A 26,103-nucleotide genomic window follows, 5' to 3' on the forward strand; every position below is an offset into this window, starting at 1 on the left:
TGGTGCAGAGGAGGAAGAGGGTAGTGGTGCAGAGGAGGAGGAGAGTAGTGGTGCAGAAAAGGAGTATAGTGGTGCGGAGGAGGAGGGTAGTGGTGCAGAGGAGGAGGAGGGTAGTGGTGCAGAGGAGGAGGAGGGTAGTGATGCAGAGGAAGAGGAGGGTAGTGGTGCATAGGAGAAGGGTAGTGGTGCAGAGGAGGAGGGTTGTGGTGCAGTGGAAGAGGGTAGTGGTGCAGAAGCGGATGAGGGTAGTGGTGCAGAGGAGGAGGGTATTGGTGAAGAGGAAAAGGAGGAGGGTATTGGTGCAGAGGAGGAGGAGGGTAGTGGTGCAGAGGAGGAGGAGGGTAGTGGTGCAGAGGAGGAGGGTAGTGGTGCAGAGGAGGAGGAGGGTAGTGGTGCAGAGGAGGAGGAGGGTAGTGGTGCAGAGGAGGAGGGTAGTGGTGCAGAGGAGGAGGAGGGTAGTGGTGCAGAGGAGGAGGAGGGTAGTGGTGCAGAGGAGGATTAGGGTAGTGGTTCAGAGGGGGATTAGGGTAGTGGTGCTGAGGAGTAGGAGGGTAGTGGTGCAGAGGAGGAGGAGGGTAGTGGTGCAGAGGAGGAGGGTCTTGGTGAAGAGGAGGAGGAGGGTAGTGGTGCAGAGGAGGAGGGTAGTGGTGCAGAGGAGGAGGAGGGTAGTGGTGCAGGGGAGGAAGAGGGTAGTAGTGCAGAGGAGGAGGGTAGTGGCGCAGAGGAGGAGGAGGGTAGTGGTGCAGAGGAGGAGGAGGGTAGTGGTGCTGAGGAGGAGGAGGAGAGTTGTGGTGCAGAGGAGGAGGAGGAAGAGGGTAGTGCTGCAGAGGAAGAGGAGGGTAATGGTGCAGAAGATGAGGAGGGTAGCGGTGCAGAGGAGGAGGAGGAGGAGGAGGGTAGTGATGCAGAGGAGGAGGAGGGTAGTGGTGCAGAGGAGGAGGAGTGTAGTGGTGCAGAGGAGGAGGGTAGTGGTGCAGAGGAGGAAGAGGGTAGTGGTGCAGAGGAGGAGGAGAGTAGTGGTGCAGAAAAGGAGTATAGTGGTGCGGAGGAGGAGGGTAGTGGTGCAGAGGAGGAGGAGGGTAGTGGTGCAGAGGAGGAGGAGGGTAGTGATGCAGAGGAAGAGGAGGGTAGTGGTGCATAGGAGAAGGGTAGTGGTGCAGAGGAGGAGGGTTGTGGTGCAGTGGAAGAGGGTAGTGGTGCAGAAGCGGATGAGGGTAGTGGTGCAGAGGAGGAGGGTATTGGTGAAGAGGAAAAGGAGGAGGGTATTGGTGCAGAGGAGGAGGAGGGTAGTGGTGCAGAGGAGGAGGGTTGTGGTGCAGTGGAAGAGGGTAGTGGTGCAGAAGCGGATGAGGGTAGTGGTGCAGAGGAGGAGGGTATTGGTGAAGAGGAAAAGGAGGAGGGTATTGGTGCAGAGGAGGAGGAGGGTAGTGGTGCAGAGGAGGAGGAGGGTAGTGGTGCAGAGGAGGAGGGTAGTGGTGCAGAGGAGGAGGAGGGTAGTGGTGCAGAGGAGGAGGAGGGTAGTGGTGCAGAGGAGGAGGGTAGTGGTGCAGAGGAGGAGGAGGGTAGTGGTGCAGAGGAGGAGGAGGGTAGTGGTGCAGAGGAGGAGGAGGGTAGTGGTGCAGAGGAGGAGGGTAGTGGTGCAGAGGAAGAGGGTAGTGGTGCAGAGCAGGAGGGTAGTGGTGCAGAGGAGGAGGGTAGTGGTGCAGAGGTGGAGGAGGGTAGTGGTGCAGAGGAGGAGGGTAGTGGTGCAGAGGAGGAGGAGGGTAGTGGTGCAGAGGAGGAGGAGGGTAGTGGTGCAGATAAGGAGGGTAGTGGTGCAGGGGAGGAGGAGGAGGGTATTGGCGCAGAGGAGGAAGAGGGTAGTGGTGCAGAGGAGGAGGGTTGTGGTGCAGAGGAGGAGGAGGAGGGTAGTTGTCCAGAGGAGGAGGGTAGTGGTGCAGAGGAGGAGGAGGGTAGTGGTGCAGATTAGGAGGAGGGTAGTGGTGCAGAGGAGGAGGAGGGTAGTGGTGAAGAGGAGGAGGGTTGTGGTGCAGAGGAAGAGGGTAGTGGTGCAGAAGAGGATGAGGGTAGTGGTGCAGAGGAGGAGGGTAGTGGTGCAGAGGAGGAGGAGGGTAGTGGTGCAGAGGATGAGGAGGGTAGTGATGCAGAGGAGAAAGAGGGGTAGTGGTGCGGAGGAGGAGGGTAGTGGTGCAGAGGAGGAGGAGGGTAGTGGTGCGGAGGAGGAGTGAAGTGGTGCAGAAGAGGAGGGCAGTGGTGCAGAGGAGGAGGAGGAGGAGGGAAGTGGTGCAGAGGAGGAGGGTAGTCACCACTCTTTACTGCTTCCCCTCACTACTCTCCACCACTGCCACACACCACTCTCCACCACTGTCACTCACCACTCTCCACCACTGTCACTCACCACTCTCCATCACTGTCACGCACCACTCTCCACCACTGCCACTCACCACTCTCCATCACTGTCACACACCACTCTCCACCACTGTCACACACCACTCTCCACCACTGTCACACACCACTCTCCACCACTGTCACACACCACTCTCCACCACTGTCACACACCACTCTCCACCACTGTCACACACCACTCCCCATCATTGTCACACACCACTCTCCACCACTGTCACACACCACTCTCCACCACTGTCACACACCACTCTCCACCACTGTCACACACCACTCTCCACCACTGTCACACACCACTCTCCACCACTGTCACACACCACTCTCCACCACTGTCACACACCACTCTCCACCACTGTCACACACCACTCTCCACCACTGTCACACACCACTCTCCACTACTGCCACACACCACTCTCCACCACTGTCACACACCACTCTCCATCACTGTCACACACCACTCTCCACCACTGTCACACACCACTCTCCACCACTGTCACACACCACTCTCCACCACTGTCACACACCACTCTCCACCACTGTCACACACCACTCTCCACCACTGTCACACACCACTCTCCACCACTGTCACACACCACTCTCCACCACTGTCACACACCACTCTCCACCACTGTCACACACCACTCTCCACCACTCCACCTTCCGTAATCTTCCTACTCCTACCTTAAACTTCCTTCTCGTTCCTGCCTTCCTTATTTTTCCTAATCCTTCTATGTTCTTCAACCATCAATATCCACTAACAACAACCAACAGCCACCACCAACACCTTCTCCTCCTCGACCTTCTCATTCTTCCTCCTCGACCTTCTCCTCTTTCTTCCTTGACCTTCTCCTTCCTCCTCGACCTTCTCCTTCCTCCTCGACCTTCTCCTTCCTCCTCGACCTTCTTCTTCCCCCTCGACCTTCTCCTTCCTCCTCGACCTTCTCCTTCCTCCTCGACCTTCTCCCTCCTCCTCGACCTTCTCCTCTTTCTTCCTTGACCTTCTCCTTCCTCCTTGACCTTCTCCTTCCTCCTCGACCTTCTCCCTCCTCCTCGACCTTCTCCCTCCTCCTCGACCTTCTCCTCTTTCTTCCTTGACCTTCTCCTTCCTCCTTGACCTTCTCCTTCCTCCTCGACCTTCTCCCTCCTCCTCGACCTTCTCCTTCCTCCTCGACCTTCTCCTTCCTCCTCGACCTTCTCCCTCCTCCTCGACCTTCTCCTCTTTCTTCCTTGACCTTCTCCTTCCTCCTTGACCTTCTCCTTCCTCCTCGACCTTCTCCCTCCTCCTCGACCTTCTCCTTCCTCCTCGACCTTCTCCTTCCTCCTCGACCTTCTCCTTCCTCCTCTTTCTCCTCCTTACTCCTCCTCCTTCCTCCTCGACCTCCTCCTCTAACTACAACAACCAACCACCATTACTATCAGTGCTCAACTGCAGGCCATTCTGCCGTGTTTGGAGGAAGTACGTCATGACGACAAAGATGTTTTTGTATTTGTCGATAGCCGAGGAGCACTTGAGTCCTTAAACAGTCGAAATCCAGTCTTCATGTCCATAGTTGAGGACTGTAAGAAAAGAATAACTGAGATACAGCTGAAAGGTCACAATGTGAAATTCAAGTGGATTCCATCTCATGTTGGAATAGTGCTCAACGAGGTGGCGGATGACTTGGCCAAACGTGCCACATTAAAACAACAAGTTGACATCGAATGTGAATTCACAATGAGACAAATAAGAAGCAAAATCAGAAATATTCAGCCACAGGCAGAAGTGGCGAGGAGAGGTATAATGTATGAGGGAAGCCAAACCATGCAACACTACATGTATGTGAGTCAAAACACCCATTTCACTTACCTTACCTCACTTACCTCACTTACCTCAATAAACTTATTTCAATTTCAATTTCAACTACTATCAATAACCATAACCATCAATCATCAACCACCTCAATCATCAACAACCACAACAATCAACCACCACTACTATCAACAACAACCATAAACCAACACCAACCACAACAATCAACCACCCCTACCACCAACAACAATCAAACACCACTACTGCCAAATATAATCAACCACCACTACCACAAAATACAACAATCAACCACCAATATCACGAACCTCAACAACTACCAGTACAGTCAACCACAAACGACCACAACCACCATCTACCACTGCCCTCAACCACTATCACCAACCACTACCATTAACCACAACTATCAACCACAACAACCATCAACCACCACAACAATCAACCACCAAAACAATCAACCACCACAACAATCATCCACCACAACAATCAACCACCACAACAATCAACCACCACAACCATCAACCACCACAACAATCAACCACCACAACCATCAACCACCACAACAACCAACCACCACAACTATCAACAAACACTACCATCATCCACCACAACCATCAACCACCACAACAATCAACCCCCACTACCTTTAACCACCACAACAATCAACCACCACAACCATTAACCACCACAACAATCAACCACCACAACAATCAACCACCACAACAATCAACCACCACAACAATCAACCACCACAACAATCAACCACCACAACCATCAACCACCACAACAATCAACCACTACAACCATCAACCACCACAACAATCACCCACCACAACAATCAACCACCACAACAATCAACCACCACAACAATCAACCACCACAACCATCAACCACCACAACAACCAACCACCACAACTATCAACAAACACTACCATCATCCACCACAACCATCAACCACCACAACAATCAACCCCCACTACCTCTAACCACCACAACAATCAACCACCACAACATTCAACCAGAACAACAATCAACCACCATAACCATCAACCACCACAACAACCATCCACCACAACAATCAACCACCACAACAATCAACCACCACAACAATCAACCACCACAACCATCAACCACCACAACAATCAACCACCACAACCATCAACCACCACAACAATCAACCACCACAACTATCAACCACCACAACAATCAACCACCACAACAATCAACCACTACAACCATCAACTACCACAACTATAGACAAACACTACCATCAACCACCACAACCATCAACCACCACAACCATCAACAAACACTACCATCAACCACCACAACAATCAACCACTACAACCATCAACTACCACAACTATAGACAAACACTACCATCAACCACCACAACCATCAACAAACACTACCATCAACCACCACAACAACCAACCACCACAACTATCAACAAACACTACCATCATCCACCACAACCATCAACAACCACAACAATCAACCCCCACTACCTTTAACCACCACAACAATCAACCACCACAACCATTAACCACCACAACAATCAACCACCACAACAATCAACCACCACAACAATCAACCACCACAACAATCAACCACTACAACCATCAACTACCACAACAATCAACCACCACAACAATCAACCACCACAACAATCAACCACCACAACAATCAACCACCACAACAATCAACCACCACAACCATCAACCACCACAACAATCAACCACCGCAACCATCAATCACCACTACCATCAACCACCACAACCATCAACCACCACAACTATAGACAAACACTACCATCAACCACCACAACCATCAACAAACACTACCATCAACCACCACAACCATCAACCACCACAACCATCAACCACCACAACAATCAACCACCACACCCATCAACCACCACAACAATCAACCACCACAACAATCAACAAACACTACCATCAACCACCACAACCATCAACCACCACAACCATCAACCACCACAACAATCAACCACCACACCCATCAACCACCACAACAATCAACCACCACAACAATCAACCACCACAACAATCAACCACCACAACCATCAACCACCACAACAATCAACCACCACAACAATCAACCACCACAACAATCAACCACCACAACCATCAACCACCACAACAATCAACCACCACAACAATCAACCACCACAACAATCAACCACCACAACAATCACAACAATCAACCACCACAACAATCAACCACCACAACCATCAACCACCACAACAATCAACCACCACAACCATCAACCACCACAACCATCAACCACCACTACCATCAACCACCACAACCATCAACCACCACTACCATCAACCACCACAACAATCAACCACCACAACAATCAACCACCACAACCATCAACCACCAAAACAATCAACCACCACAACAATCAACCACCACAACCATCAACCACCACTACCATCAACCACCACAACAATCAACCACCACAACAATCAACTACCACAACCATCAACCACCACAACAATCAACCACCACAACCATCAACCACCACAACAATCAACCACCACAACAATCAACCACCACAACAATCAACCACCACAACCATCAACCACCACAACAATCAACCACCACAACAATCAACCACCACAACAATCAACCACCACAACAATCAACCACCACAACAATCAACCACCACAACAATCAACCACCACAACAATCAACCACCACAACAATCAACCACCACAACAATCAACCACCACAACCATCAACCACCACAACCATCAACCACCACTACCATCAACCACCACAACCATCAACCACCACTACCATCAACAAACACTACCATCAACCACCACTACCATCAACCACCACAACTATAGACAAACACTACCATCAACCACCACAACCATCAACAAACACTACCATCAATCACCACAACTATCAACCACCACAACAATCAACCACCACAACAATCAACCACCACAACTATCAACAAACACTACCATCATCCACCGCAACCATCAACCACCACAACAATCAACCACCACAACTATCAACAAACACTACCATCAACCACCACAACAATCAACCACCACAACTATCAACCACCACATCCATCAACAAACACTACCATCAACCACCACAACCATCAACAAACACTACCATCAACCACCACAACTATAGACAAACACTACCATCAACCACCACAACCATCAACCACCACAACCATCAACAAACACTACCATCAACCACCACAACCATCAACCACCACAACTATCAACCACCACATCCATCAACAAACACTACCATCAACCACCACAACCATCAACAAACAGTACCATCAACCACCACAACCATCAACAAACACTTCCATCAACCACCACAACCAGCAACAAACACTACCATCAACCACCACACCCATCAACAAACACTACCATCAACCACCACAACCATCAATAAACACTACCATCAACCACCACAACAATCAACCACCACAACTATCAACCACCACATCCATCAACAAACACTACCATCAACCACCACAACCATCAACAAACACTACCATCAACCACCACAACTATAGACAAACACTACCATCAACCACCACAACCATCAACCACCACAACCATCAACAAACACTACCATCAACCACCACAACCATCAACCACCACAACCATCAACCACCACATCCATCAACAAACACTACCATCAACCACCACAACCATCAACAAACAGTACCATCAACCACCACAACCATCAACAAACACTTCCATCAACCACCACAACCAGCAACAAACACTACCATCAACCACCACACCCATCAACAAACACTACCATCAACCACCACAACCATCAATAAACACTACCATCAACCACCATACCCATCAACAAACACTACCATCAACCACCATAACCATCAACAAACACTACCATCAACCACCACAACCATTAACTATCACCACCATCAACCATCACAGATATCAACCACCAGAGTTATCAACCACCAATACTTTAAACCACCACAACCTCAACCACCATAAACATTAACCACCACTACCACTAATCACAACCATCAGCCACCACAATTACCAACCACAGCAATCAACCACCACCACCACCAACCACAACTATTAACCACCACTAGAACCAACCACTACCACCAACAATAAACATCACCCACCACTGCCACCAATCACAACCTACCACCACTGCCACCAACCACAACCCAGCAACAATTCCACCACCACTACCATGGATTCTCCATTAAGTGAAAGTAATGAATAAAATATTTTTAACCTGCCTTTTATTATGCTTCAGTTTTATTTCTAGTATATGTAAAAATATATTTTTAAAATATTTCTACATTTTTTAAATATATTCCATCAATCAGGAAAACGAGTTTTATGCAACATTTAAGGTTGCGACACGGTCTCAAAATTGTTTAGCCAAAGTTGTGCAGTAAGTTGTGGCAACTTATTTACAACCACACAATAACGTAGCTAATACATGAAAACAAACGTTGTCACACCTGGCTACTCTCCCGACCCATACCTGTAGATGAGAGGGAACACGGAAGCCCACACCTGGCTACTCTCCCGACCCACACCTGCACATGAGAGGGAACACTAAAGCCCACAGCTGGCTACTCTCCCCACCCACACCTGTCTATGTCACACACTCATGCCAAAGAAAACTTATATCAAGTAAATCTAGCTTGTATTAAGCAAGACAATGTTGGGCTAAATATTGATCAGTGTTATCTTATAAGCAGTGAAGCTTGCTTAATGAATATTCTTGGTCGCTAAACGGTGCTCAAAGTTACTCAAGAAGTCCTATAACTTCTCTAATTCATAACTTTTAATGTAAAACTATTTTTGAAACCACTGGAAGCACTGTGAATTAAACAACTGAGTTACAGATATTCACGAGTTAAAATGTCGTCAATACGTACTGGTGGGACGCATGTCAGAGAAGTCCAGGGCAGTATACCCTCCTCTTGAGGGAGGACACAGCTGAGCCGCCAGGTGGCAGCACCAGTCTATGGCGGGGTCGTCATCAGTGACTCGCCGCCTGATGGTCAGGATGAGCGTCCTTCCCTGGTACGGCAGAGTGTCCAGGGTGTCCGGGTCCACGTAGCCCGTGGCGTCCAGGGTGTCAGGGTCCACGTAGCCCGTGGCGTCCAAGGTGTCCGGGACCACGTAGCCCGTGGCGTCCAGGGTGTCCGGGTCCACGTAGCCCGTGGCGTCCAGGGTGTCCGGGTCCACGTAGCCCGTGGCGTCCAGGGTGTCCGGGTCCACGTAGCCCGTGGCGTCCAGGAGAATGGCTGAAGACATACACTAAGATACAGTCACTGTCGTTACTGGTATGTTCTAAGATATAACAAGAAGACATACTGAGCCATCCACTCACCTTACTGCTGGGTTTATTACCTGATGACAAGTCCGTATTTTGGAGAGTAATTATAGCATCTAAACAATGTATTAATAGATTTTAAAAGCCACGGTCAAGGTCATCTGTATCAATTTTCAAGGTCACATTCAAGGGTTATTTATTTCAATTGTGAAGGTCACAGCCAAGGTTATCTGTATCAGTGGTCAAGGTCACAGTCAAGGTCATCTGTATCAATGGTCAAGGTCACAGTCATAGTCATCTTTATCAATGGTCAAGGTCTCATTAAAAGGTCATATAAACTAAGTCAAGGTCACAGTGAAAGGTCATCTGGACCAAGTATCAAGGTCATAGGGATAGATGGGTCACCTGAATTAAGGATCAAAGTTACGGAAGGTCTAATTAACCAAGGATCAAGGTCACAGTGAAAGGTCATCTTGGACAGGAATTAGGTCACACTGAAAGGTCATTTTAAACAGGAATTAGGTCACAGTAAAAGGTCATCTTAAACAGGAATTAGGTCACAGTGAAAGGTCATCCTGAACAGGAATTAGGTCACAGTGAAAGGTCATCCTGAACAGGAATTAGGTCACAGTGAAAGGTCATCCTGAACAGGAATTAGGTCACAGTGAAAGGTCATCTTGAACAGGAATTAGGTCACAGTGAAAGGTCATCCTGAACAGGAATTAGGTCACAGTGAATGGTCATCTTGAACAGGAATTAGGTCACAGTGAAAGGTCATCTTGAACAGGAATTAGGTCACAGTGAAAGGTCATCTTGAACAGGAATTAGGTCACAGTGAAAGGAGATCTGTACCACGAGTCAAAGTCAAAGTGGTAAGTCATCTGAACCAAAAGTTTGGCGTCGCTAAATACTTCATGAAATTATTTATGCACAAGAATATATACAGCAGCGGAATGTTTCGAAAATTTATTATTCATGGAGTAGTCGCCCTTAATAAGTCTATATTTGTAATCAAAGTAGAAGGTTTGTCACCCTTAAGGTGACTATATTTGTAAACAATGTAAGGTGTTTGTCATCCTTAAGGTGACTATATTTGTAAACAATATAAGGAATCTTTCGTCCATAAGGTTGTAAACATATATGTAAACAATGTAAATCTGAATTACTATTTTAAACATGATGAATGAAGCTCTTTGCGTAATTTTGGTATTAATAAATAACCTTAAAAATTATGGTGGAAAATATGAATATTTACCAAGACGCTGCAGGTGAGGAAGGTGAGGCAGGTGACGGATGAGGACGGACAGTTGGACGGGCAGTTGCTGTGGTGTGAGGCACAGTTGGAGGCTCTCGAGGGTGTGAGGCAGGAGGGGTATGGCTGCCTCAGACGAGACACCAGTAAACCGCTTTAAGGTACACTTACTGCCGGGGGCTGTCAGCCTCTCCAAACATTGTTTTGATATAACACTTCTCTCTTTGCTGTATAAACTATAGTCAAGATCTAAGGATATGGTTACCTTCATTTTTGCCAGCACTGACAGTGTAGACAGACACTGCTTTAGTTTGGATGAATCGTATATGATTAGGTAAATGTTGTTAGGTGTCACCTTCTTAAGAACAAGCGGCAGGACAACACACGAGACAACACTCTCTATTAGCCACTCTTGTTTTGTACGCAGCTTCTCACACACGGCTTGGATGACGTGCTCACTCCCGCGGGACTCTGCTACATGCTTATACAGCTCGTCAGTCAAACGTAAATCCATCACGCACAGGTCAATTATGTGAGTAATGAACCTGTGCTCTACTCCCCGGGCACACAACACCCCGGTAGTGCTGACTAAAATGTTCTGCCATCTGGGGCGCTCAATAAACTCTTGTAGCACGCTAAAATCAAACTTTGACACTCTCAGGTGATCTCCCAAGGAGCGTTTTTCCTTACGTACAACATCCACCAAGAGGTCAATGATTGTAGAGCTTTCCCCTGATACACGGTGTGATGCTGGATCACCTCGGTCTTGCTCAGCCCTCAACAAGAGATCGACCAGCCTCCTGCTGGCACAATACTCCTGGTACCTGGCGTGAAAATAGCCAAACACCCACACCACATTGAGGCCCCGACGGTAGCTGGTTCTTGTGAAATAGTTGGACAAGACCTCCTCCTGTGGCAGTCGCAGAGTGTCACACTTCTCCCTAATCTCCGCTTCCGTCTCCGGCCAAAGGTCGTACTCCTGCCTCTGGATCCCTCTTAAACTAATCTCTTCTAAGAACCTCAAAAACTTTTTCACATTTTCGTCACATTTTCCTTTGGGTTCGGTCACGTGTTTGGCTGTGAGTCTGGACACTAATTTGTTGGTTATGAAGTCATGAATCTTCTCGTAGACTTGAGTGTTTGTGGTGAGGTTGTTAAATTCTTCTGGAGCCTCGACACACAGCAGCGCCAACAAGGTCAAGGTGAGTGGCGTGTTGAGGTACTCACCCAGGAACTGACTCATCTGCTCCAGCCGCTGGGTAAACCTCCCTGTGATGACACTCCGTTGGCTCTCTTCCTCCACCAGCACCTTGATGGTTCTCTCGGCGAACTCCACGCGACGTTCTGGAGTGATGCCCAAGACGAGGATGTTGCAGCGAGGTCTGGTGTGTGGGACGAGCTGTGACAGTTGATGGTCCCACCCCGGCCGTGTGGTTATCACCAACCTCACATCCTTGCCAGGCAGGTGCAACAGCTCCTTCACCAGCCTTCCTGAATGGTCGTTGACCTCGTCGTAGCCGTCAATCAGGACTAATATATTTAAGCTCAATATTATCTCCTTAAACAGCTGGAAGTCAGCACCAGAATCAAGAAGTGTTTGAGGCAGCAACTGGCGGAGGAGATCATCGACGGTATTAAGATGTGAGTCCCTGCACTGTACATAGAAAACGAGGTCCACAGTGCCCAGGTGACGTATGGCAGCAGGGTCCTCTACCCACTTCTCGAGGATGAGCTTGAGTAAAGTTGTCTTGCCCATACCACCTTCCCCCGTCAGGAGGACACACTCAGGGACTCTTCCGTCCTCTCGTCTCATACTCAAGATGTCTTCAAAGTTTATATCCTGACCCTTGGCAGCGTGGGAGGGTCTTGCCCCTATGACAGGATCTTCAAGGAGTCGTAGTCGTGTAAAAGCAAGACTTGGGTTGTAGTTAATGTTGAGGAGGAGCCAGGGTGCGGGAACAATCTGGTACAGAAGTTTATACCCGTCAGTTAGCTCCTGCTTGCTCATCTGCTTAACCTCTTCTGTGATGTGGCTTTTGAACATCTTAATCTCCTGGCGGAGCTGAGGCAAGTATGCCACATCTGAGGGATCCAGCGGCTCTCTGACCTTCGCTAGCAGACCACCAATATACTTGGTGACATCTCTGGTCACGTGGTCCACATCCTGGCTGTTTGTCCCACACCGGACGCCGGCCTCAGCCAGCATCTTAGCCAATAAGTCACTGAGCTCCGTCAGTGTTGACGTAAGATCTTGCTCTGACATTCCCACATTATCATGGGCCAACGTGTTTCGGTGTTGCTTCAGGCTGTAAATGAGGTGTTCAAGTGATGGTCCCAGAGGTCTTGGAGTGGTCCACGTGGGGTCATCCTTCATAGCCAGACCACACACATGTTGCAGGAGTTTATACAACAGGGTGATGTCAAAAGTTGCAGCGTCAGAGGAATCTTTGAGTTTATCCCTCTGGTGATCATCGAAGACACGCCTGTACTGAGCATTGGTGTACCCCAAGTCCTGAGTGAGGTAAGCCACTACTGGGAAGGTGCCCCGGTACGACCACATAAACACACTTGCTAGCGCGTCTCGTCCTGCCTTAGTCACAGCCAGTCCATACCGCAGTCTGTTCACATCTTCCGGTTGGATAACAGGACTCGAGGCCGCCATATTGGGCCGTATGATTCTCACCTCACACAACTGTTGTCAAGTTTCACACAAGCAGTAAATGTCCCACGCTGGTTTTGTTATTATATTATGTTTAAAAACATAACATTGTTTCTCACTGTCGGAGACGGGCAGCTTGTTAGGCTTGTGTAGGCCTTCCTAAGCCAACGACAAACCTTCCTCAGGATGCATCCCTCAACAGTTGACTAATTTCCAGGTTAATGTTTACTGCTAGGTGAACAGAGGTATCAGGAGGCTGAGCATCTCACACTGCCAGGGAATCAAACTCGGATCTAATCGGTGATGATCCGACTGCATTAACCACAATACAGTCACTTAATTGACCACAAATATAAGTGATTTCCAAATAAACCAAATTTTACAAAATGTGTTCACATGTTAATGCAATATTCGGTTCCAGCTTTATTTGTTATTTTCAATTTGTTCTTTAACTAGTTAATTTCTTCTGTCTTTATACTCTTCAGAATTCTGTCATCTGGAAGAACAATTTAACGTTATTAAAACAAGATGTTAGTGTTAAACATTGGGTCAGAAATACATTTTTGAGATCACTAAAACAAATAAAGTTCCAAAGTCTGCCTCCTGAATTTTTTTATATATTTTATAACTTAAAACTTGTCAATATTTTGACCTAACTCCTGTGATCATTGTGGTGTTGGCTTCTGGTTTAGGTAGAGTAATGGTGCTCATTTTCTCACACAGAAATATACGGTGTAGCATTTAGTAATGTTATTCTCTGCCTTTATCTTGCTCTTGTAAGGACCTATTTAGATTATGCAGTTCAGTTTGGTCAACATACAATATACTGGACATAATTTAACTTGAACCCGTAAAGAGAAGAATGACAAAGTTGATCTCAGGAATTAGAAATCTCCCTTATTAAGAGAGATTCAGGAAGCTATGTTTACACATTCTTCGGAAAGTATAGTTGATATTATTGATGTTGTCAAAAGGATGAAAAGTTATATCGAAGGTAGTAATAATAAGTTGTTAACTGCATCAACACAAAATAGAACAAGAAATGATAAATCTGTATCAATAAAAAATAATGTCTGCTTCTCTGTCTATGCGAGCTAGAAGACCCTACTCAGGGAGCTAGCCTCACCTAATTTCTAACAGTAATTCCTGCTGGGTATGTGCCCAACAGGGAATGGCATATATGTAGGGAGTACAACTTTAAAGAGTACCAAAGCTACCCCCCCTACCACGAACTTTGCTATATCATATTAATTAGGCTTTGAATTATTTATTTATTTTCTTGCTAGGGTTCCCAGCTGAGCTTCTGTGTAGATCGCCCTCTCCCCCTCCGCTCTCTTGTGGACAATATTCACAGTATAATGTTAACAACTTACATGGAGTTTACTACAAGTAAACTTCCGTCCCCTGAGAGTCTCTTATAGGAGCAATGATGGAGGGCCGCGTAGAGGCTCATCATATAAAATGGCCGACTAGAGGCACATAAAATGGCCGCCTAGAGGCACATAAAATGGCCGCCTAGAGGCACATAAAATGGCCGCCTAGAGGCACATAAAATGGCCGCCTAGAGGCACATAAAATGGCCGCCTACATTCACATAAAATGGACGTCTAGAAGCCCCTAAATAGCCACCAAGAGGCCTATTAAGCGGCCGCCTTAAAGCACATAAAACGGCCACCTAGATGCAAAAAAAAAATGGCTGCCTAGAGGCTCCTAGAATAGCCCCCTAAAATCCCATAAACGGGCCGCCTAGAGGCATATAAAGAGGCCGCCTAAAAGCACATAAAAGGGACGCCTAGAGGTACATTTACAGTCTCCGTGGTGTAGTGGTAAGACACTCGCCTGGCGTTCCGCGAGCGCTATGTCATGGGTTCGTATCCTGGCCGGGGAGGATTTACTGGGCGCAAATATTAACTGTTGCCTCTGTTTAACGCAACAGTAAAATGTGTACTTGGTTGTAACAACGATTCTTCGCGGCGGGGATCGTATTCCAGGGACCTGCCCGAAACGCTACGCGTACTAGTGGCTCTACAAGAATGTAACAACTCTTGTATATATCTCAAAAAAAAAAAAAAAAAAAAAAAAACATTAAGGGGCCCCCATAGTCACATAAGGGGCCGCCTAGAGGTACATAAAAGGCCGCGAATAAGCACATAAAGGGCCGCCTATAGGCACATAAAGTGACGCCTAGAAGTACATAAAAGGCCTCCTAGAGGTACATAAAGGGGCCGTGTACAGGCACATAAGAGGCCGCCTAGAGACATATAAAGGGCCATCAAGAGGCACATAAAGTGACGCCTAGAGGAATATAATGGGTCACCTGGAGGTACATAAAGGGGCCGCAAAGAGGCACATAAAGGGCCGCCTAGATGCCCTTAAAGGGCCGCCTAGAGGCACATAAAATGGCTGCCTAGAGACCCAAAAAAGGGCCGCCTGAAAGCACATAAAATGGCCGCCTAGAAGCCAAAAAAGGCCGCCTAGAGGCAAATAAAATGGCCGCCTAGAGGTACATAAAGGGGCCGCCTAAAGGTACATAAATGAGCCGCCTAGAGGCACATAAAAGGGCCGCCTAGAGGTACATAAAGGGGCCGCCTAGAGGCACATAAAGGGGCCGCCTAGAGGTACATAAAGGGGCCGCCTAGAGGCACATAAAGGGGCCGCCTAGAGGTACATAAAGGGGCCGCCTGAAAGCACATAAAATGGCCGCCTAGAAGCCAAAAAAAGGCCGCCTAGAGGCAAATAAAATGGCCGCCTAGAGGTACATAAAGGGGCCGCCTAAAGGTACATAAATGAGCCGCCTAGAGGCACATAAAAGGGCCGCCTAGAGGTACATAAAGGGGCCGCCTAGAGGCACATAAAGGGGCCGCCTAGAGGTACATAAAGGGGCCGCCTAGATGCACATAAAGGGGCCGCCTAGAGGTACATAAAGGGGCCGCCTGGAGGTACATAAAGGGCCGCCTAGAGGCACATAAAGGGGCCGCCTAGAGGTACATAAATGAGCCGCCTAGAGGCACATAAAAGGGCCGCCTAGCGGTACATAAAGGGGCCGCCTAGAGGCACATAAAGGGGCCGCCTAGAGGTACATAAAGGGGCCGCCTAGAGGCACATAAAGGGGCCGCCTAGAGGTACATAAAGGGGCCGCCTGGAGGTACATAAAGGGGCCGCCTAGAGGTGCGTAAAGTGCCGCCTAGAGGTCCATAAATGAGCCGCCTAGAGGTAAATAAAGGGCCGCCTAGAGGTACATAAAGGGGCCGCCTAGAGGTATATAAAGGACCGCCTAGACGCACCTAAAGGGCCACCTTAGAGTACATAAAGAGCCGCCTAGAGGTACATAAAGGAGCCGCCTGGAGGTACATAAAGGTGCCACCTAGAGGTACATAAAGAGGCCGCATAGAGGTACATAAAGAGGCCGCCTGGAGGTACATAAAGAGGCCGCCTAGATGTACATATAGAGGCCGCCAAAGGGTACATAAAGTGGCCGCCTAGAGGTACATAAAGGAGCCGCCCAGAGGTACATAAAGGGGCCACCTAGAGGTACATAAAAGGGCCGCCTAGAAGTACATAAAGGGCCGCCTAGAGGTACATAAAGGGGCCGCCTAGAGGTACATAAAAGAGCCGCCCAGAGGTACATAAAGGGGCCACCTAGAGGTACATAAAAGGGCCGCCAAGAGGTACATAAAGGGCCGCCAAGAGGTACATAAGGGGCCTCCTAGAGGTACATAAAGGGGCCGCCTAGAGGCACCTAAAGAGGCCGCCTAGAGGCATATAAAGGGGCCGCCTAGAGGTACATAAAGGGGCCGCCTAGAGGTACATAAAGGGGCCGCATAGAGGTACATAAAGGGGCCGCCTAGAGGTACATAAAGGGGCCGCCTAGAGGTACATAAAGGGGCCGCCTAGAGGCACCTAAAGAGGCCGCCTAGAGGCATATAAAGGGGCCGCCTAGAGGCACATAAAGGGGCCGCCTAGAGGTACATAAAGGGGCAGGCTAGAGGCACATAAAGGGCCACCAAGAGGCAAATAAAGAGGCCTCATAGAGGTACATAAAGGGGCCTCATAGAGGTACATAAAGGGCCGCCTAGAGGTACATAAAGGGATCGACTAGAGGCACATAAAGAGCCGCCTAGAGGTACATAAAGGGGCCACCTAGAGGTACAAAAAGGGCCGCCTAGAGGTACATAAAGGGCCACCTAGAGGTACATAAAGGTGCCGACTAGAGGTACATAAAAGGCGGCCTAGAGGTACATAAAGGGGCCGCCTAGAGGTACATAAAGGTGCCACCTAGAGGTACATAAAGGTGCCGACTAGAGGTACATAAAGGGCCGCCTAGATGCACATAAAGGGGCCGCTTAGAGGTACATATAGGGGCCGTCTAGAGGCACATAAAGGGCCGCCTAGAGGTACATAAAGAGGCCGCCTTGAGGTACATAAAGAGGCTGCCTAGAGGTACATAAAGGTGCCACCTAGAGGAACATGAAGGTGCCACCTAGAGGTACATAAAGAGGCCGCCTAGATGTAAAAAAAACTAATCGCCTAGAGGCACTTAAAAGAGCGGGCAAGAGGCACATAAAGGGGCCGCTTAGAGATACACAAAGAGGCCGCCTAGAGGTACATAAAGGGCCTCCATGATGTACATATAGAGGCCGCCAAAGGGCACATAAAGGAGCCGCCCAGAGGTACATAAAAGGGCCGTCTAGAGGCACATAATGGGGCCGCCTAGAGGTACATAAAGGGCCGCCAAGAGGTACATAAAGGGCCTCCTAGAGGTACATAAAGGGCCGCCAAGAGGTACATAAAAGGGCCGCCAAGAGGTGCATAAAGGTGCCGCCTAGAGGCACATAAAGGGGCCGCCTAGAGGCACATAAAGGGGCCGCCAAGAGGCACATAAAGGGCCGCCTAGAGGCACATAAAGGGGCCGCCTAGAGGTACATAAAGGGCCGCCTAGAGGCACATAAAGGGCCGCCTAGAGGCACATAAAGGAGCCGCCTAGAGGTACATAAAGGGCCGCCTAGAGGCACATAAAGGGCCGCCTAGAGGCACATAAAGGGCCGCCTAGAGGTACATAAAGGGGCCGCCTAGAGGTACATAAAGGGCCGCCTAGAAGTACATAAAGGGCCGCCTAGAGACACATAAAGGTGCCACCTAGAGGCACATAAAGGACCGCCTAGAGGCACATAAAGGAGCCGCCTAGAGGTACATAAAGGGCCGCCTAGAGGCACATAAAGGGCCGCCTAGAGGCACATAAAGGGGCCGCCTAGAGGCACATAAAGGGGCACGCCTAGAGGTACATAAAGGGCCGCCTAGAGGCACATAAAGGGCCGCCTAGAGGCACATAAAGGACCGCCTAGAGGCACATGAAGGGCCGCCTAGAGGTACATAAAGGGCCGCCTAAAGGCACATAAAGGGCCGCCTAGAGGCACATAAAGGGCCGCCTAGAGGCACATAAAGGGCCGCCTAGAGGTACATAAAGGGCCGCCTAGAGGCACATAAAGGGGCGCCTAGAGGCACATAAAGGGCCACCTAGAGGTACATAAAGGGCCGCTTAGAGGCACATAAAGGGCCGTCTAGAGGCGTATATGGAGGCTACCTAGCAGTAAATAGGTACTTGGGAGTTAGACGACTGTTGCTGGCTGCTGCCTGGGTGTGTGTGTGGGGGGGGGGGGAGTTAGTTAGGTAGTAACAGTTGAGTGATTGACAGTTGAGAGGCGGGCGGAAAGAGCAGAGCTCAACCCCCACAAGCACAACTAGGTCAATACAGAGAAAGAGGAAGACACATAAGTAAACACGCAGAGAGAGAGACAGACACAGATACTGATCTGGGGTATCACACATAGTACTATATAACAACATAAGAATAACATGAACTGCATAGCACCCATTCTTCCTTACCACACCGCTCCCATTTATATTCTCCCAAACTCATTCACGTGTGTCTAACCTACGCTTGAAACAATCCGCCGATCCCACACCTATTGTCTTACCTGATAATTTGTACATAAATCAACAACCGTTTCCATACGAACATTGACACAGGTCTTTCATGAATATAAACTTGTCCAATTTATATCCAGTGTTACCTTAATTTTTTGTATTTAAAACCTTATTTATATCCCATCTATCTATTTATATATTTCAATAATCTCGCCCCTTATTCGTCGACTTTATAGAGAATGTGAATTTAGTTTTTCTTAATCTCTCTTCATAAAGGAGGTTTCTAATTCCTGTTATTGATTGTTACTATTCTCTGAACAAGACCAAGTGAACTTATGTTCATTCTGTAATACAGAGACCAACAATGAACAGTATAATCCAACTGGGGCTCAACAAGGGCAGGAGCAAGGTGAACAATTCTATTAGATATATTGGTGCTACAACATCTAGAAATATATCCCAGAATACTCTTACCTTTATTCAATATATTTATGTACTAAACTGAAACTTCCAGTCTTTCAAGTAACTTGAATAACCTGTCTTCCTTCTGAACTAGCAACAGTCTTCCTTCTGAACTAGCAACAGTCTTCCTTCTGAACTAGCAACAGTCTTCCTTCTGAACTAGCAACAGTCTTCCTTCTGAACTAGCAACAGTCTTCCTTCTGAACTAGCAACAGTCTTCCTTCTGAACTAGCAACAGTCTTCCTTCTGAACTAGCAACAGTCTTCCTTCTGAACTAGCAACAGTCTTCCTCCTGAACTAGCAACAGTCTTCCTTCTGAACTAGCAACAGTCTTCCTTCTGAACTAGCAACAGTCTTCCTTCTGAACTAGCACCAGTCTTCCTTCTGAACTAGCAACAGTCTTCCTTCTGAACTAGCAACAGTCTTCCTTCTGAACTAGCAACAGTCTTCCTTCTGAACTAGCAACAGTCTTCCTTCTGAACTAGCAACAGTCTTCCTTCTGAACTAGCAACAGTCTTCCTTCTGAACTAGCAACAGTCTTCCTCCTGAACTAGCAACAGTCTTCCTCCTGAACTAGCAACAGTCTTCCTTCTGAACTAGCAACAGTCTTCCTTCTGAACTAGCAACAGTGTTCCTTGTGAACCAGCAACAGTGTTCCTCGTGAACCAACAACAGTGTTCCTTGTGAACCAGCAACAGTGTTCCATGTGAACCAACAACAGTGTTCCTTGTGAACCAGCAACAGTGTTCCTTGTGAACCAGCAACAGTGTTCCTTGTGAACCAGCAACAGTGTTCCTTGTGAACCAGCAACAGCGTTCCTTGTGAACCAGCAACAGTGTTCCTTGTGAACCAGCAAGAGTGTTCCTTGTGAACCAGCAACAGTGTTCCTTGTAAACCAGCAACAGTGTTCCTTGTGAACCAGCAACAGTGTTCCTTCTGAACTAGCAACAGTGTTCCTTGTGAACCAACAACAGTGATCCTTGTGAACCAGCAACAGTGTTCCTTGTGAACCAGCAACAGTGTTCCTTGTGAACCAGCAACAGTGTTCCTTTTGAACTAGGAACAGTGTTCCTTGTGAACCAACAACAGTGTTCCTTGTGAACCAGCAACAGTTTTCCTTGTAAACCAGCAACAGTGTTCCTTGTGAACCAGCAACAGTGTTCCTTGTGAACCAGCAACAGTGTTCCTTGTGAACCAGCAACAGTGTTCTTGTGAACCAGCAACAGTGTTCCTTGTGAACCAGCAACAGTGATCCTTGTGAACCAGCAACAGTGTTCCTTGTAAACCAACAACAGTGTTCCTTGTGAACCAGCAACAGTGTTCCTTGTGAACCAGCAACAGTGTTCCTTGTGAACCAGCAACAGTGTTCCTTGTGAACCAGTAACACAGTTCAGGAGAGAACAGCCCGCCACAGTCACACAGTCAGCCCCACAACATTAGGGTTCCGGCCTCCGGACAAATACTTGGTAAACAACAATTTGAAAGCAGTTATTACGGACTGATCACAGGAATATTAACATATATTTTCTTCCCATCATCCCGAGCCCGCAGCTGCGAGAACATGTGACTTTTACAGTTGTCAAAAGACAGAGGAAGATGGAGACAGAGGCAGATAGGGAGAAATGTGAAGAGGGAGAGAGAGAGAGAGGGGGGGGGGAGAGAGAGAGAGAGGGAGAGAGAGAGAGAGAGAGAGAGAGAGAGAGAGAGAGAGGGTGGGAGGGGGAGAGAGAGAGAGAGAGGGAAGTGAGAGAGAGAGAGAGAGAGAGAGAGAGAGAGAGAGAGAGAGAGAGAGAGAGAGAGAGAGAGAGAGAGAGAGAGAGAGAGAGAGAGAGAGAGAGAGAGAGGGAGAGAGAGAGAGAGAGAGAGAGAGAGAGAGAGAGAGAGAGAGAGAGAGAGAGAGAGAGAGAGAGAGAGAGAGAGAGAGAGGGAGAGAGAGAGAGAGAGAGAGAGAGAGAGAGAGAGAGAGAGAGAGAGAGAGAGAGAGAGAGAGAGAGAGAGAGAGAGAGAGAGAGAGAGAGAGAGAGGGGGGGGGAAGGGGGAGAGAGAGAGAGAGGGAAGAGAGAGAGAGAGAGAGAGAGAGAGAGAGAGAGAGAGAGAGAGAGAGAGAGAGAGAGAGAGAGAGGGTGGGAGGGGGAGAGAGAGAGAGAGGGAAGTGAGAGAGAGAGAGAGAGAGAGAGAGAGAGAGAGAGAGAGAGAGAGAGAGAGAGAGAGAGAGAGAGAGAGAGAGAGAGAGAGGGTGGGAGGGGGAGAGAGAGAGAGAGGGAAGTGAGAGAGAGAGAGAGAGAGAGAGAGAGAGAGAGAGAGAGAGAGAGAGAGAGAGAGAGAGAGAGAGAGAGAGAGAGAGAGAGAGAGAGAGAGAGAGAGAGAGAGAGAGAGAGAGAGAGAGAGAGAGAGAGAGAGAGAGAGAGAGAGAGAGAGAGAGAGAGAGAGAGGGAGAGAGAGAGAGAGAGAGAGAGAGAGAGAGAGAGAGAGAGAGAGAGAGAGAGAGAGAGAGAGAGAGAGAGAGAGAGAGAGAGAGAGAGAGAGAGAGAGAGAGAGGGGGGGGAAGGGGGAGAGAGAGAGAGAGGGAAGAGAGAGAGAGAGAGAGAGAGAGAGAGAGAGAGAGAGAGAGAGAGAGAGAGAGAGAGAGAGAGAGAGAGGGTGGGAGGGGGAGAGAGAGAGAGAGGGAAGTGAGAGAGAGAGAGAGAGAGAGAGAGAGAGAGAGAGAGAGAGAGAGAGAGAGAGAGAGAGAGAGAGAGAGAGAGAGAGAGAGAGAGAGAGAGAGAGAGGGTGGGAGGGGGAGAGAGAGAGAGAGGGAAGTGAGAGAGAGAGAGAGAGAGAGAGAGAGAGAGAGAGAGAGAGAGAGAGAGAGAGAGAGAGAGAGAGAGAGAGAGAGAGAGAGAGAGAGAGAGAGAGAGAGAGAGAGAGAGAGAGAGAGAGAGAGAGAGAGAGAGAGAGAGAGAGAGAGAGAGAGAGAGAGAGAGAGAGAGAGAGAGAGAGAGAGAGAGAGAGAGAGAGAGAGAGAGAGAGAGAGAGAGAGAGAGGGTGGGAGGGGGAGAGAGAGAGAGAGGGAAGTGAGAGAGAGAGAGAGAGAGAGAGAGAGAGAGAGAGAGAGAGAGAGAGAGAGAGAGAGAGAGAGAGAGAGAGAGAGAGAGAGAGAGAGAGAGAGAGAGAGAGAGAGAGAGAGAGAGAGAGAGAGAGAGAGAGAGAGAGAGAGAGAGAGAGAGAGAGGGTGGAGGGGGAGAGAGAGAGAGAGGGAAGTGAGAGAGAGAGAGAGAGAGAGAGAGAGAGAGAGAGAGAGAGAGAGAGAGAGAGAGAGAGAGAGAGAGAGAGAGAGAGAGAGAGAGAGAGAGAGAGAGAGAGAGAGAGAGAGAGAGAGAGAGAGAGAGAGAGAGAGAGAGAGAGAGAGAGAGAGAGAGAGAGAGAGAGAGAGAGAGAGAGAGAGAGAGAGAGAGAGAGAGAGAGAGAGAGAGAGAGAGAGAGAGAGAGAGAGAGAGAGAGAGAGAGAGAGAGAGAGAGAGAGAGAGAGAGAGAGAGAGAGAGAGAGAGAGAGAGAGAGAGAGAGAGAGAGAGAGAGAGAGAGAGAGAGAGAGAGAGAGAGAGAGAGAGAGAGAGAGAGAGAGAGAGAGAGAGAGAGAGAGAGAGAGAGAGAGAGAGAGAGAGAGAGAGAGAGAGAGAGAGAGAGAGACCCGGGTGTCCCTACTAGTAAATTATAAAACCATTTCAAATAAATTTACTGCCAGTAACTTAAACAATGACGATAAATATAAATATGTGAGTCACTTAACAATATTTTCCTCCATAACTTCACTACAACACTGTCCACACACCTGCCAGTCCACTATACAGCAGGGAATTTTACACTTAACACTTTCTTCACTGATAACTTCACTACAACACTGTCCACACACCTGTCAGTCCACCATATAGCAGAGAATCAACATACTGTACGTGTTTGTGTCTCTCCAAGAAAGTACCAATTGTACTTGGTACAATAGTACCAAGAAAGTACCAAAAGAAAGTAAATAATCACTTAAAGTTCTACACTGACACATCCCATTGTACTTTCTCGTATATAAATAAATCTGCTGCCCGTTCTCAACATTTTTCACTCGTAAAAATGTTCAATAGTTTTGTTGATACGTTTACGGCGACCAGCCAGGATATGACGGCTCAAGGCTCCACATACCAGTGATTGCACCATCACACGGCCTTGTATACTCACACTCGGCCTTGTATACTTATCACAAGGAGTTATTATTATTATTATTTCACCAGGGAATATTACCCCTATTTACCATTACGTGTAATATCAAACGGTAGAGAATGTACACACAGGGCCAGAGTATATTAGTGTAAGTATGAGTACACACGCCCGCTGGCTGGGAGGTCCGGGGGAACACCACCTCTACTGACACTCCCTCTGTGGGACCCCTGCTTGGCCCCGCGCCTCCAGTGCGCATGCGTCACTTCCCGTCTCGTCTCAGCAGGTTGTGCTTGCGGGGGTTGAGCTTCGGCTCTTTGGTCCTGCCTCTCAAGTATCAATCTACTGGTGTACAGATTCTTGATTCTTCGGCTCTATCAAATCTACATATGAAACTGTGTATGGAGTCAGTCTCCTCCACATCACTGTCTAATGCATTCCATCTGTTAACTACTCTGACACTGAAAAAGTATTTCTAATGTCTCTGTGGCTCATTTGGGTATTAAGTTTCTACCTGCGTCCCCTTGTTCATGTTCCACACGTGCTAATTAGTTGGACCTTGTCCCACCCTGTCAGTTCCTGAAAATTTTGTAGGTGGTGATCATGTCTCCCCTTACTCTTCCGTCATCCAGGGACGTGAGGTGTAGCTCCTGTAGCCTTTCCTCGTAGCTCATATCTCAGTTCTTGGACTAGTGTGGTAACATACCTTGAGGTTACCTTGAGGTGCTTCCGGGGCTTAGCGTCCCCGAGGCCCGGTCGTCGACCAGGCCTCCTGGTTGCTGGACTGATCAACCAGGCTGTTGGACACGGCTGCTCGCAGCCTGACGTATGAGTCACAGCCTGGTTGCCACTAATATGCACACCGTTTCATACAAGATGTGGGAAAAACACTTAAAAACTAAGACTTAAGACTAAATGAGATCAAAAGCATGAAGTGAACTGAAGTAGAAGAAAGAATTACCATAATTACATGTCGAATTAACAACAACAATTGCAACTGACGAGCGATAGTAATTTTGAGTAAATAAACTGACAGACTACAATTTTCTTAAGTTTATATATGTCAGTTATTAGCAGTTTTACAAGTTACTCATTAATGATGTTTGATAATAGGAAGACAGTGGTTGACATTTAGGAGGTAAGGAATGTTACATGGAGTCGATTAGGTAGTACTTAGCGTTTCTCTTAAACTGGTTGAGAGATGGACAGTCTTTGACGTGATTGGGAAGGTCATTCCACATTCTGGGTCCCTTGATTTGCATAGCGTTTCTAGTTTAGTTTAGTCTCAATCTTGAATTATGAAATAGATATTTGTTTCTAGTGTGGTGCCCCCAAGAGTTCTGTTACAACTCTTTAGGAAGCGTTTAAGGTCAGGATTGGCATTACAGTTCAGAGTTTAATATATATAGAGTACACCGAGAGGATGTGCAGTGACATAATATCTAACAAATTAAAAAATTTAAATAAATGTCAGGGTGCTGTCTAGAGCCAGAGTTTGTTATTGTTCTAATAGCTAATTTATATGGGGTAATTAGAGGACGAAGATAATTTTGGGTAATAGAACCCCAAGCACATATACCATAGTTGAGATAAGGATAGATGAGAGAATAATAGAGCGTTACAAGCAAGGCCGAGGTACATAATATCTGATTTTAGAAAGAATGCCAACTGTTTTAGAAACTGTTTTCGTTATATTTTGAATGTGGCCCCTAGAAAAAATCGACTTGTTATCAATGAGAACACCAACAAGTGTAATTTCCAGGGTGGTGGTCACCCGGTGATGTTTGGTGAGATGTGGAGCTGCTTGTCGGCCCACCCACTTTAAGGCCCACTATAAATATACAGAATAAGGCCATTGCTGCCCTGCCGCCAACACTCACATCCACATCTCACCAAACATCACCAAGAACAGAAAACGGGACATCACCTCAGTTTCGCGAGCCGCAACAATCTTCTTGTACATCAGTTTTTGTCCTTAGGTAAAGTATACGTCAGAATGTGACGTGCTATAACGAGAACGGGTTGGGTGAAGGGTAGGGAAGGTGGTGAAGGGTAGG

General features: G+C 47.9%; 1 protein-coding gene across 2 annotated transcripts in view; it reads right to left on the reverse strand.

Annotated features, from left to right (window-relative positions):
- The window catches only part of LOC138350649 (uncharacterized), a 116,346-nt gene extending 92,060 nt beyond the window's left edge, over nucleotides 1-24,286 (reverse strand). Inside the window, exons 1-3 of one of the 2 annotated variants that reach the window (XM_069301708.1) lie at nucleotides 24,179-24,286; nucleotides 10,821-13,972; nucleotides 9,165-9,536 (exon numbers count right to left, since the gene is read on the reverse strand). In XM_069301708.1, the coding sequence (XP_069157809.1) occupies nucleotides 9,165-9,536; nucleotides 10,821-13,479 (3,031 nt within the window). In that variant the 5' untranslated portion in view covers nucleotides 13,480-13,972; nucleotides 24,179-24,286. Of the gene's footprint in view, nucleotides 1-9,164; nucleotides 9,537-10,820; nucleotides 13,973-24,140 lie in introns of both variants that reach the window. The other variant, XM_069301707.1, reaches the window with a different exon arrangement.
- Between the last annotated feature and the right edge of the window lie 1,817 nt (nucleotides 24,287-26,103).

Source organism: Procambarus clarkii, chromosome 46 (genome assembly GCF_040958095.1).
Source record: "Procambarus clarkii isolate CNS0578487 chromosome 46, FALCON_Pclarkii_2.0, whole genome shotgun sequence".
NCBI lineage: Eukaryota > Metazoa > Arthropoda > Malacostraca > Decapoda > Cambaridae > Procambarus > Procambarus clarkii.